The sequence below is a fragment of the Rhipicephalus microplus genome, chromosome 5, assembly GCF_043290135.1.
Source record: "Rhipicephalus microplus isolate Deutch F79 chromosome 5, USDA_Rmic, whole genome shotgun sequence".
NCBI lineage: Eukaryota > Metazoa > Arthropoda > Arachnida > Ixodida > Ixodidae > Rhipicephalus > Rhipicephalus microplus.
This window is the reverse complement of record NC_134704.1, coordinates 37793764-37808028: the sequence shown is the minus strand read 5'-3', so window position 1 is coordinate 37808028 and position 14265 is coordinate 37793764. Positions and strand designations below refer to the sequence as shown.

The 14265-nt window shown below is 44.5% G+C and overlaps 1 protein-coding gene across 1 annotated transcript in view; it reads left to right on the top strand.

The window, feature by feature from the left end:
• LOC119173913 (uncharacterized) overlaps positions 1-14265 on the top strand; it is a 200612-nt gene that overhangs the window by 46407 nt on the left and 139940 nt on the right. Inside the window, exon 2 of the mRNA XM_075895231.1 lies at positions 2480-2644. Coding sequence (XP_075751346.1) covers positions 2480-2644 — 165 coding nt within the window. The remainder of the gene's footprint in view (positions 1-2479; positions 2645-14265) is intronic.

Genomic DNA, 14265 nt, shown 5'->3' with positions numbered 1-14265 from the left:
GAGGCAGTAGAAATTTCCAAAAGCGCATAAACTGACGCATGCGTAATATATGAAGTGATAAAATTGTCTGGGGCCTAAATGGCAAAATTTTTCTTAAAAGGAAATAAATTACATTACCAATTATTTTTGCTAGAGCTTTTCAAAGTGCTATTAGCTTATAGCAGCAATACAGATTACAAAAGAAGTAACCACACCGTGCATTATTATTGCTTCTGCAAAGTAATCATATCGCATTAAAACAACAGCTCATTATTTTTGCATTAACTCATGTACACTTCAAAATAGCACATGAATATCGAAGTCTCAGATATGTTCGTTACGTCGTTGTTGGAACTCTGAATAAGCATCATATAAAGGTATCCTGGTATAAAGGGCAGGGAGTCGTTTTGGCATAATCGATTGATTGATTGATTGATTGATTGATGGATAGATATGTGGCGGTTAACGTCCCCGAAAACCACTATATGTTTATGGCAGACGCCGTAGTAGAGAGGTCCGGAGATTTCGACCATCTGGGATTTTTTCACGTGGACCCAAAATCTGAGCACACGGGCCTACAGCGTTTCCGCATCAATCGTAAATGCAGCCGCCGCAGCCGGAATTCGAACCCGCGACCTGCGTGTCATCAGCCGAGTACCTTAGCCACTAGAGCACTCTCCTTCGCTATAAAGAAAAGTTGCTTTATTGTGGCTTCTTGTCCCTTCCTGTCTTGTTCCCGAAAGTAATAGTGAGTCGTGAGAGGTTCCGTAGTGTTCACAATTCTTGACAGCGACTGATCTGACGGCTCGTCCTTGGACCGAACTGCGCTAGTACTCGTTTTATTCCTGCACTTCTCTGTGATTTCTTCATTCCCTCAACGTAGCGGGTGTTAGCGCGGTACGTTGAAAAAAAAAAAAGAAGTGTGACACAGACGTTAAGACAGGTAGGGGCTAAACTTTCCAAGTCTTTATTGCAAGCCCTTCTCACCATGTTTTATATGCTAGAAAAAAACACAACTCGTGGCTCACTGTACTTAATCCGTAGAATGTGATTTTTTTTCTTGACTAGACAGTTGATCTTGAGCACACACAAGTGTACCAATGATGATGATGATGATAATGGCTCACACCTATTCTGGGGGATCGTCCCCGACACGAATAATCTTTAGCCAAAAGGGATCCTGTTGCCGATCGGCGGCGTTAGCTGCGCTGCCGCTGGGAGGTGGCACTGACCAGTGACGAGCTGGTCGACCAGTTTTGGGCCGCCCGGCAAGCTGAAGATGCCGCCCGGGTTTAATTAGGGACTTCGAGCGGTCGCCTGAGGCACCGCCATCATAATCGACGGAGAGTGGGAAGGGACAGGGGTTGATCCCCTCTTCCCCCACCTCGCCCGGTGAAAACTGCCGGACTTTAAATAAAGTTCATTCATTCATTCATTCATTCATTCATTCATTCATTCATTCATTCATTCATTCATTCAAAAGGGATCCCATACGAATTGTATGACTAATTGATCATGTGATGATGACAGCCTCTATGTATGGCTCACACCTACAATGGGGTGGTGTTGATTTCAAGTATCTAAATTAGCATTAATAGTTTATTATAACTATACTATAATTCATTAGTCATTCAATTCTTATGTGATTATTAATGAATTCCTGCTGTAGCTTCGTCCTTTTTTTTCATTTCCCGCGTGAGTCGATGCTTAAAGCGGCTGGTAACAATGCAACTATACGGATCAGCCTTGTCGACCCTTCGTCTCCCTCCAAATGCTCACTTGTCGCTTGAAAGTCGCCAACCAAGATACCCCTCTCCAACTTTCACTCCAGATAGCTTTTTGCATAAGAGCTGCCGCCGATTAGCAGCCCCCTATTCGCCCCCTCTCCCAAACACATCTCCGCGCATTCGCAGGTCTCTCTAATATCGCCCTTCACACCCCAAAAAATTGTGGCTGCGCCCCAGCCTGCGATACTCGTGGGCGGAAGCTATCTTCACTTTTTTTCTTCACTTTATGTACTGATGCCCCCTTCCCGCAAGCTTTGTGCTATACTACAAATTGCCGTCTGCCTCCAAGATTGGAGGCATTGCAATGTTTCTACGCCTCGCCTGATTTTGCACAGTCTCCGTGATCGGCTCACCTTCAAACAAGCGATGATTTCATGGGATGACGTACGTGGCGTCGTAGTAACATCATGGTGACGTCGCACAATGCGGTGAAACGTGATTTTTTGCATCACTTGCACTGACGCCGACGCCACGGGACAACAGTCAATTTTCGCGTTTCACGAAGCAACTAAGACTTCCGCCTTGCTACTACTACTACTACTACTACTACTACTACTACTACTACTACTACTACTACTACTACTACTACTACTACTTCTACTACTACTGCTGCTGCTGCTGCTACTACTACTACTACTACTAATAATAATAATAACAATAATAATAATGATAGATTAAGTGCGTTGAAAGTGATTCTCGCGCTCTTCTTGCAGATGAGTCCGAGCTCCGGCGGATCGCGAGGCACCTTCAGGAGGTCATCGTGAAACTCAACTCGATGCTGGTGACCCTCCTGCGACAGCGGGACCGGCAGCTGACCCGCAGGGGACACCACTACGACCTCGTCACGGCCGTCCTGCAAGCGGTGTCGCTCAAGAGACGTGAGTCACTCGGCACAATATTCATGTCGCGATGCTCGAACACTTTCATCTGTGCAAAAAAAAAAAAAAAGAGCAGGAAGGTAAACCTTGAACTTGCCACTTAAAACGTGGATTCTTGTGAACACGCAAATTTCAAGAGTGTCGCCCCGCCGCGGTGCTCTAGTGGCTAAGGTACTCGACTGCTGACCAGCAGGTCGCGGGATCAAATCCCGGCTGCGGCGGCTGTATTTCCGATGGAGGCGGAAATGGTGTAGGCCCGTGTTCTCAGATTTGGTCGCACGCAAAAGAACCCCAGGTGGTCGAAATTTCCGGATCGCTCCACTACAGCGTCTCTCATAACTGTATGGTGGTTTCGGGACGTTAAACCTCACACATCAATCAATTTTAAGAGTGTCCCGCATTCGGTATGCAGTGAGTGCTGCGCATCAAGGAATATGGACTTATGGGACTTGAGTGCACGACCCTTGATGAGTGTTTTTTTTTTTTCGGCGAAGATATGCTGCTCGGCGTAACTTGGCCCTCATGATCTTAATAACGTTCTTAAACGAAAACCGGCCTAGCCCCAAGTTTATAGACATTTATTTATGTGACTACTTATTTGTGTTTAGGTCTGTCTTAATCTTACTTTTCTCCTGTCTTGCTCTATTCTGTTTCCCCTTCCCGAAGAAGCATGCTTGTGTTGTGCCTCTTTAGGAAGCAGTGGCCTGCTTCGCTCACTGATTCTTCCCATCCCCCTCCCATGCGCAGGGTAGCAAACCGGCTGCCTATAGACTGGTTAACCTCCTTGCCGTTCTTTTCTTCCTATTTTCCTTCTTTTCTTGGGTCTTCGTGTTTCCGTGCGTACAAATCACAATATAAAAGTAATTTGTTTTCAAAAAAATATCTTGCAAAATAAGCTTTGAAGAAGCGTTCTTATAGTTGGGAATACCTTGACCCTGGACTCCGTCCTCGGACCTGGGCGCGAGCTCAGGACCAAAGATGGGGTCTTTAAATTGTGGCTCCTTCAACCTTAACACTATTTCTTCTTAAATAGCGTTACCATTTAAAAAAGAAATGGTTACGCGCGTTTATCGAGCCCTTACGATGCCAGTACTAACAGTTTATATGTTTTTATTCTTATAGTGATTATTAAATATTTAATCAACACGTTTTTCAACAAAAAAGTTGCTTAAGGACGGCTAACGCGCAATACAGACAACACAAAGAAGGCACACGCACGCACAAACATAGAGCTTAAAAATGGATTATCAACGTACCCAGATAGCCACATTGGTAAAAATAAAATGCTTATTGCCATGTAATGCCTTGGTCCATGTAATACCTTGAAACTATTGTTTCTTATTACGTCACGTGGTCTATATTCCTTCATGTAGTTGTCTAGTACGCACATTGATACTACTGTCCAACGCGCCGCCTATCGTGTGGGGTCTACGGGCAAATCATAATCCTACAATAGTCGAGAGGGAGGCGACCCTGTCCAGCTCATACCCAGCGCAGCAACGGGCCCTGGTCGACCGAGCCTGGAGGGCGGCAAAGAGCCAATGGCTTTTCACACTAGGGCTTCCAACCGCTAGCGACCTATTTATTAGCAATAAATGTTTTATTCTCTCGTGTGGATCCGCTGCCTTTATTTTGCTGTTTACTGCATTATTAAAAATTTCCAAGTAAACGTAACATGTTCTTTTTGATTAGCGTGCTCAAAATTTCCGGAGCCCTCCACTACGGCGTCTCTCATAATCAAATAGTGGTTTTGGGACGTTAGACCCACCAAATCAATCAAATCAATCATTCATTAGCGTGCTTTCACTGTCTGTTCTACTCGCATTCATTGCGTGCCTGAGCTATAATTTCAGGGTTTTTGGTCGAATTTTTCTCTATCAGTAGTTAACTATTGTTTTAGTCTATCTTAAGCTTTTTTTCTCATTGTCATTAGTTTTTTTTCTGTGAAATTTATTGAAAAGATAGCCTATATGTGTGCAATATGATATTTTCACGGGGTCGTGACGTGGCTGAAGGCAGGAGACTAGATTGTCAGATCAAACTGTTTATTTGGGCGAACCTGTGCCCGGTAAACGAAAAGTCGGGTTACAGTAGCAGACTTGCACTGATGGCGGCGAGCGGAGCGTTGGCCGTCGACCAACTGACAAGCGGCGACGCGCGTCGGCATTTGTACACTTTCCATGGAATGTTCTAGCGTTATCGCTAGCGGTGAAGTAGGTCCCAGAATAATCTGTATAGTCTGCGTAGTGGGCCTGATCTTATCGAAATGATCTACTACAGTCCTGAAGCTTCCCGAAGACTGCAGGCGTGGTTTGCGCTGAGAATTGCGTAGTGTATCGGGACGATAATGAAACTTGAGAAAAGGAACGTGGCAACATATACATCTTCAGTAACAAGCTTCTGCCAGAATGGAGTGAATCTAGGAAGTAAGCCTGACCGAGTGTGTTACGGAATGTCGCGAAGGAGATGCGATCTGATTGCAAAAAATGTGGACTCGGTATCTGCGCGTACGCTACTGGAGCTACACGGAAGTTACGGTAACGGGTTCGTGATCGAGAGAGTTAGCGGGCGGGGAGGGTTCAAACCAGCGGTGACTCACGCTTCGGTGATCCCGAGGTTTCGAGACTTAATGAGCTACGAAGAAGTAGGGGTTCCATCAGTTTCGAGATCTCAGAAGGGCTAAACCGCCAGGCTGACATCAAAAGGTGTGCCGCCGCACGTACCGCGTGTGTGTAGCAGTGCGACATACGTTGTCATATTTTATAACAGTTTAAATAGGGGTGCGCTATCGCACGCACCCATTCGTAATGGCGATATAAGACGGGTGGCACGGAAGGTCAGGTCAATATTGGTCGTATGGTGGAGTCCCTTGGTCTTGTAGTGACTCGTACCTGGCAGTATAATTAATACGGAAATTGGAGGACATTTAAGCTTGGCGTTTAAGAGGCCAATGAGATAGCGTTAGGGGTCCCGTTTCGCAGCGCCTTCTCATTCGCTTGCCAGGATTAACTTCTAAGTAGAAACATCAACCGTCTAATGAAAAAAAAATAACGTTCATGTGTGTGAAATGTGCCTTTTTGAGCTCTTCAAGGGCGCGGCGCCTCCACGCAAGCTCAGTTACGGAGTAACCACTACTTCATAATTCACTGTTTTGCGATGTAGCAAAGAACCCGCTGCTCGTATGTAAGGCAGTATACGAACACCTACGTAACGGCACACTTTTTTTTTTTTTTGCAGATGTGGCGGATGTTGACGAGGATGGTGAATAATTACGGTTGATTCCTTTGTAGTGAGTGCTAAGGTATAAGCCACCCAATCGGGATGCAGTTCACGTGGTGTGGCTCGCGATGCGATTCTACGCTTCTGCCACGTAATGTTGCGCCTGTTAACTTTATCTTCGATGGACATGACGCATGCAGAGAGTGTTTTTTTTTCTAAATCAGTTTCTAGTATACTGGCATTGTTATGTGGTAGAATGCCTGCTTGCCTGTTAGAGTGCTTGTGTTCAATTCCGGCCTTGACCCTGATTTTTAACGTGATAGCGTTAATGAGCTCGTTTCGCAAAAATCAGGTGTCGGCATCGTCCATTGTGGGCGAAAAATTGGCTTTGTTCACGAGTGATGTTTTGAAATAGATGCAAATAAATAGACAATAAAAATATTCCGTTCGAGTCAGAATCTAAATTATGAAGTCTGCGCGGCAAGCAGGTATTTTGCCTCGAAGCCACACCAGTTCTTGAAACTGTCAAAAACAAGAACAAAGACCCTATAATAATTGCATGTATAACGCAATGAATCTTTATAGCGCATTTATTATTGCACTGTAGAAGCGTGGAATCGCACCAGGGGGGAATTGCACAGTGAGGGTTTGGTTTGAAGGCCCACCATTTACAAAGCTTCCGGGTGTAATTAATCATTAGCAGCTAAAGCATAAACCAAGTGAGACTGGTACGCGTGTTGTCTTACGTGCTCACAAGTTTGCAAAAGTTCACAAGTAGCGGGCTCTTGGCAACTGTACTAGCTGTAGGCATTCTAAGATAATTTCAAACGGCTGATGTTATACGCACACAGACGTTCGTTTCTTTGCGGCATGGTGGCTACTGAGAAGCAAAGCTGGGCTACCATTTGTGTAGGCGATGCGAACGGGGCCCGATTATTCTATCGCGTTTTAGCGCCTGGGCACGGGCTACCCGCACAGCCGCACGTGGCGGGACACCTGCCGCACGCAAGCGAAGGGCGAAAGAGCGTCGCTGATTGGCTCTTTCGCCCTCCGCTTGCGTGCGGCCGGTGTCCCGCCGCGTGCGGAGTGGCTGTGTGGGTAGCCCGTGTACAGGGCATTACTCCTAGATAAAGCTCAAGAGCCTGCAATGTATCCCTCATGTGAAGCTGCAATATATATATATATATATATATATATATATATATATATATATATATATATATATATATATATATATATATATATATATATATATATATATATATATATATATATATATATATATATAAAGTTCACGTGCTACGTGACGCCAAAACATGCGAATAAGAGCGTTTTCACACTCGTTGTTTGGCTTATAGATGGCGCTGACTGTCACTCCTACTTCTAAATTCACATATAAACCCCAAAAAGTGGATGGAGGGACGGCCGCTGTGATAGCTCAGTGGTTAGAGCATCGAACGCGTTATTCGAAGGTCGTGGGTTCGATTCCTGCTCACAGCTGGTAATTTTTTCATCCACTTTTCTTTCTTCTTTCTTCTTATTTACATTCCATTGGTTCTAGTAACTTCCCCTGTACATTCCTTGGCATTACTGTCTGTTATATCTCATTAATATTGTGTTAAACCACGGAAATACGAGCCCTTAGGTATACACTTCTCTCCCATATATATATATATATATATATATATATATATATATATATATATATATATATATATATATATATATATATATATATATATATATAGGCAGGCATGGTGGTTGAGTGGCCGTAGCGTTGCATATAGTCTAGTAGATCCTCCGTGAGCGGTCACAACGTGGTTTATTTCGACGTTTCGGCCTAGAGTCTGGCCTTCATCAGGAATAAAGATACAGTTTGTCGGTGCTCACCTTTATACAATCTCAAATCAGAGGGCAAGGTAAGAGGGAAAAAAAAGAAAAAAAGAAAAGAAAAGGAAAGGAAAGAAAAAAAGAAAAAAGAGAAAAATAATATACGGTGAACGCCCCTCGGGTGCCCCCCTTCCACTTTTCCCTCCACTCCCCCCCCATCTCTCCCCCCCTCTCCCCTTCACCTTTCTGATGTCAGCGGTCTGTGTATGTTTCCGTTCACTAGCGCATTCCTCCCGATCAGACGGTCCCTCCTGGCACTGGCGGTTCGGTGTGGGGCCAGTGCCAGGAGGGCACTGGCCCCTCCCGGTGTGGGGCCAGTGCCAGGAGGGACCGTCTGATCGGGAGGAATGCGCTAGTGAACGGAAACATACACAGACCGCTGACATCAGAAAGGTGAAGGGGAGAGGGGGGGAGAGGGGGGGGAGTGGAGGGAAAAGTGGAAGGGGGGCACCCGAGGGGCGTTCACCGTATATTATTTTTCTCTTTTTTCTTTTTTTCTTTCCTTTCCTTTTCTTTTCTTTTTTTCTTTTTTTTCCCTCTTACCTTGCCCTCTGATTTGAGATTGTATAAAGGTGAGCACCGACAAACTGTATCTTTATTCCTGATGAAGGCCAGACTCTAGGCCGAAACGTCGAAATAAACCACGTTGTGACCGCTCACGGAGGATCTACTAGACTATATATATATATATATATATATATATATATATATATATATATATATATATATATTATAAGGGAAAGAAGTGTATACCTTAGGGCTCGTTTTTCCGTGTTTTTAACGTTTTTAACACAATATTAATGAGATATAACAGACAGTAATGCCAAGGAATGTACAGGGGAAGTTATTAAAATCCATGGAATTTTACATGGATTTAATAATTTACATTCCATGGATTTTAATAACTTGCCCTGTACATTCCTTGGCATTACTGTCTGTTATATCTCATTATATATATATATATATATATATATATATATGTGTGTGTGTGTGTGTGTGTGTGTGTGTGTGTGTGTGTGTGTGTGTGTGTGTGTTCACAACAATATATCAACCACGTAGGTGGCACATTGCCATGACAACCCATTGGAAGTAACGCATTAGCAACCTTATTGAAATTATTATTACATTTTAACAATTTTAAGTTTTTAGCTCTCATTATCTTCGAATAAGCGGAAAATTAACGGACACTCGCATTGGACCTAATTACGCTGGTATTTTCATGTCCGTTCTGGAATATAATTTTGGCATTAAGGCATCGTTATTATGAGCAATTTATGGATGACATTTTGCTTATCTGGCCCTCATAGCGAAGGTGAGTTTCTATCCTTTATAGCTGATTTCAACACTATTCACCAATCTGTTTCGTTTTCTCATGAATACGCTCATCCTACCGTTAACAATTTTGACGTCACAGTTTTCATATCTCACAACAAGGTAACCACTAAGCTTTACTGGAAACATACCGACAGGCACCGTTATCATCACAGTAAAACTCAGCCTTCTACCCACTCCCTCTGTTCCTTTGAGCAGAGCTCTCCTCGTGTGCGTAGCGGCTGTTGCTACAGAAGGGAGTGGAAGGTTGGTTGCTTCTCAGTGTCCGTCTTGTGTTGTCGTGGCTGCTGCTGCTTGTTCGGAGATGGAAGCCAGCCCATCTCAAACGTGACAACAACTCGACTTTATATACACAAACTTATGTACATATTTACAAGACTTGACCGTCGGAACCGTCGCATGTTGCCTCGGCAGAGCCGATAGTGCAGAGCACTCTTTGCTGCGACCAGAACCTCTCGCGAGGACTCGGAAGTCAGGTTTTAATACCTCGGTTGCCCCTCCCGATTCTTCTCACGGCCAACCAAGGCAATCTAGCCTGTTTATTGGACAGACACACTTGTTGCCGTCCCCTCCTCTCGCTCTCTTCTTCCCGCACTCGACTGCTCGGTCGGAAAGAGAGAGACGAAAGGACCGGCCTGCACCCAACGTTCCGCGAACTGTGCGAAGGCACACAATGGTGGCGCCTTTCGGCTGCGGGCCTCCTGCATTACCGCGAGATGACTACGCTGTCCAGCATGACAGCCGTCCCGCGGACTCTACTCCTGACGGATGGGTGGCTATGCACTGTTCTCCCGTCACCCACCGGCAATCCGCATTCCGGGGACCATTTAGCTGGTTGCTAGAAGCGGCGACTGACCGCGGTATTCTTGCCAGAAGGGGCGCGCTTACGCCGAGATTATCTGAGGATAGACGAGGAAGGCATTAACAGCTTGGGTAGTGATCATAAACGAATAACATTACAAATGGGATACGAAACTAAAAATATGAGCATGGAATCAAAGTCTGGCAGCTCGTATTTAAATGACAAACAAATAATAAATATAGCCGCAAGAGTCGAGAAAGAAGTAGGCGAAATACCAGGCAAGGACTGGGAGTATAGGGAGCTGTTACATCTAATGACGAAGGAGATAGGGAAAGAGAAGAAAACCGTTTGCTGGAAAGGAAAAAGGAAGCCAAAAAGTTGGTGGAACAAGGAAATCCGGGAGGCGATCGAGAAGCGACGCGAAGCATCACGGGAGCATAGAAAGGCAAAAAAGGAGAAGCGGCCGCAGGACGAAGTCAAAAAAATATGGGAAATATATTTGGAGAAAAAATCCCTTGTACAGAAATTGGTAGAGGCAAAAATTAAAGGTGAAAGTGAACGCTGGATGACAGAGATACACGAAAAAAAGGAGGCCGCGCCTAGGATTTTTTGGAGCCACATAAAGGCGCTAGGTAGGAAGTCTGTCACAACGCAACAACATATTCTAGATGAAGGAGGAAATCAATTGGAAGGGTACGAAGCGCTAGGTTACATCCAAAAGGTAACAGCCGATTCGTTTCAAAAGAGCGTCCAGGGGATCTCCCCAGTGAGTAAAAGTGTGGCGGAGAAAGCAACAGAGGAAGAGCTAGTACTAGATAATTTCAACTGGAAAAAGGCCGAAGGAAAAATTCCAAAGCGCACTGCCGCGGGTTTAGATGGGATTCCCGTTAGCCTCATTAACGAACTAGGACATAACACTAAAGAAGCATTGTTAAAAGCAGTAGAAAAAAGCTTAAAGGACGGACAAATACCGGACAGTTGGCGACAAAGTAGAATGAACTTAATCTATAAAGGCAAGGGAGAAAGGGACAAGATTCGCTCGTATAGACCACTAACCATTACATCGGTACTATACAGGTTGGCGATGCAAGCAGTAAAAATGAAAATAGAAACATGGGCCGAACATAACGATATTTTGGGAGAACTTCAGAACGGATTTCGAGTCGACAGGTGGTTAGACGATAACCTGTTTGTTCTCACTCAGTGTATAGAAATATCTAAAATAGAGAATAGGCCCTTGTACGTGGCTTTTCTAGACATCACTGGGGCATACGACAACGTTAATCAGGAAATTTTGTGGGATATATTGAAAGGAATGGGCATGGGCGACGACTGTATACAGCTTTTGAGGGAGATATACCGAGAAAATACAGTTTGCATAGAGTGGGAAGGAATGCGTAGCAAAGAGAACGTTGAGGTTAGCAGGGGTCTGAGACAGGGATGTCCTTTGTCCCCACTGTTATTCATGCTGTACATGGTGAGTATGGAAAAAGCGCTAGAAGGTAGCAACATTGGTTTTAATCTGTCACACAAACAGGGCGGCATGATGATTGAGCAGAAGCTTCCAGGTTTATTTTATGCGGACGATATCGTCTTATTTGCGGACAGTCGAGATGATATACAGCAGCTGGCGAATATATGCGGAAGGGAAGGTGAAGCTCTTGGACTAGGATTCAGTGTAACGAAGTGTGGTTTGATGGTATTCAATGATCCCTGTGATCAGACGGTGTCCATACAAGGCCAAGAAATACCGAGGGTAAGTGAATACAAGTACCTTGGAGTATGGGTAAATGAGAGTGATAGATACATGGAGGTACAGGAAAAAGCCTCGGCAGCAAAAGGAAAGAGGAATGCGGCAATAATGAAGCACAGAGCGTTGTGGGGATACAATAGGTATGAGGTGCTTCGAGGTCTGTGGAAGGGTGTAATGGTTCCAGGGCTTACTTTTGGGAACTCAGTGGTGTGCATGAGGGCAGAGGTGCAATCGGGAATGGATGTAAATCAAAGGACTGTGGGACGCCTCGCGTTGGGTGCTCACGGGAAGACGACAAACGAGGCTGTAAAGGGCGATATGGGGTGGGCAGGTTTTGAGGCGAGGGAAGCGCAGAGCAAAATAAGGTTCGAAGAAAGGCTAAGAAATATGAAGTAGAGTAGATGGGCAGAGAAGGTGTTCCGTTATTTGTATAGGAAGAGCGTGGACACACAGTGGAGAAAAAGAACTAGAAGACTCACTAGTAAATATACGGCTGGTATTGTGAGCCATATGTCAACAAAGAGCGTTAAGGGAAAAGTCAGGGAGGCGGAGACGATTTACTGGATGGCAGCTATGGAGAAAAAACCGGCTTTGAGTAACTACCGAAAGGGCAAAAATGAAATAAGGAGGGAGGCATTTTACGATAATTCAAGGGGAAGCGCTTTACTGTTTGAAGCGAGATCGGGTTGCCTTAGAACGCGTAGTTATAAAGCAAGATTCAGTAAAGAAGAAGAACAATGCACATGCTGCGGGAAAGATAAGGAAACGGCGGAACATGTTCTGATTGAATGTGGAGATATCCACCCAGGTGTACGTTTGGGCACGAACCTACAGGAAGCCCTGGGTTTTAGGGACAACAATGGAAAGCTGAACACACCCGCGATTGAAATAAGTAAGAGACGGTTAGAGTATTGGTGGCAGAAAATTAGAGAGAAAGGACAAAAATAAATATTGGAAAAATAAAATATGGACAGTGTGCCGTAAATGGCAGAGAACTTAAGCTGAAAATTTACCTTTTTTCCATTAAGATAGAATTTATCGAAGTAGAGGCATTAGGCCAACATAAAAAAAAAGAAAAAAGATTTTTTTTTTGTCGAGCCTGGTGGCATACTTGTCACCACCCCGTTATAAAGGGGACGCTCATAGCATCCATCCATCCATATCGTCTCCCGAGAATAGGCTTTTTGGGAAGCGCGCCCTTTTGAGCCCGAGAAGACTCGCTCCCATGGCCTGCGACGCCAGACCTTACAATCACTTTAAAAGTTAGCATGTAAAACATTGAAAAACCAGTATGCCATATAGTCAGGCGCTCCGCTTCAAGAGTATCTGCTCGGAACAGACACCGGGACTTTTATGAAAACTGTGAGCAATTAACTCTGCGAAGCTTTAAACCCAGCAGGAATACCCATCGCGCATTGTTGAAGATGCCGTTAAAAGAGCCGAAGCACTGAATTGCAAGGATTTGTTCTGTGCTAAAAGCAGTCATCAGCTCAGGCACAAAGTAATCTGGTCCGGACACACTCAGATTCGGTGCCATGTGTTTATTCAATTTTTAGAAAGTGGTTCAACTTACTAGCACAGAGCTCCAATCTCCAAGTAATATTTCCAGTGGCACCTCGGGCACTCTCCAGACGGTATCGCATTCTGCATGACACCCTAAATTCATCTAAAGCAATGGTTCCCGTTAACTCTTTCGTTACCGCGCTAAAATGGTAGCTTTTGATACGCCTCGGGGAAATAGTTTTTGCCAGTGTGGGAGTTAGTCTAGCATGCATTGCAGCATACCAAGTTTTGCACAGTGAAATGCTTTTTCCAAATATGTATGTTGTAGAGCAAGAAAAATATTTTGGAAAGAATAAAAATGTGAAAAGTGTGTAATTTTTGGTTGCCAGCTAGCGACCAGTGTAATAAAAACACAATATGTGCTAAAATATTCACAACAAAGAAAATTCAGAGTATACATATTGAAGTTGAAATCCCCGGAACAATATGAAATAATAAATGTTGTACAAAACGTTTCTATTCGCTTATAAAGACAAAAAAAAAAAATCGGAACCGAGCTGCTGCTTAATTGCTCGTGCCATGCGGTGAAGTGTTGCTTGGTTTCTTGTGAGACAAGTGAACTGGTAAACTTTTCTCGGTATATTTTTGTTTTCTTTTGCGATAAGAGCCTGCAGGTGTTCCAGCATAGATGGATGCCCGTGATGTGAGTAATCCTTCTATAAATCAGATGTCCAGTGAACTTTGTGATTTCGTCTGACGTCACTTCTTTCCATGAGCCACCTCACTTAGCAGAGGTTAACGTTCCAATGTATGTGTCATAGCATATTTATTCGCATTTTTGCACATCGTATTCAAGAGAACAATCTCGCGCGCAGATCTAAAGCGTTTTCCGCTGTTTCGTAGTGGGGCCCAAGATCTACTCCGGTGGCCTTCTTGTCGCTAAGAGAAGCTCTGCAGCCGGCGTCAGCACTCCGCGCCACAACAATTCGTGGAATTCGCGCGTAAGCAGAATACCTCTAGGATTGTGCCCAAAGGTCAGCAGCTAGGCACGCGTGGCGGAGGAGAGAACTTGAGGCCGGAAACAGAACGAACCGATGAACGGCTGCCGATTTCTCAGGCTGA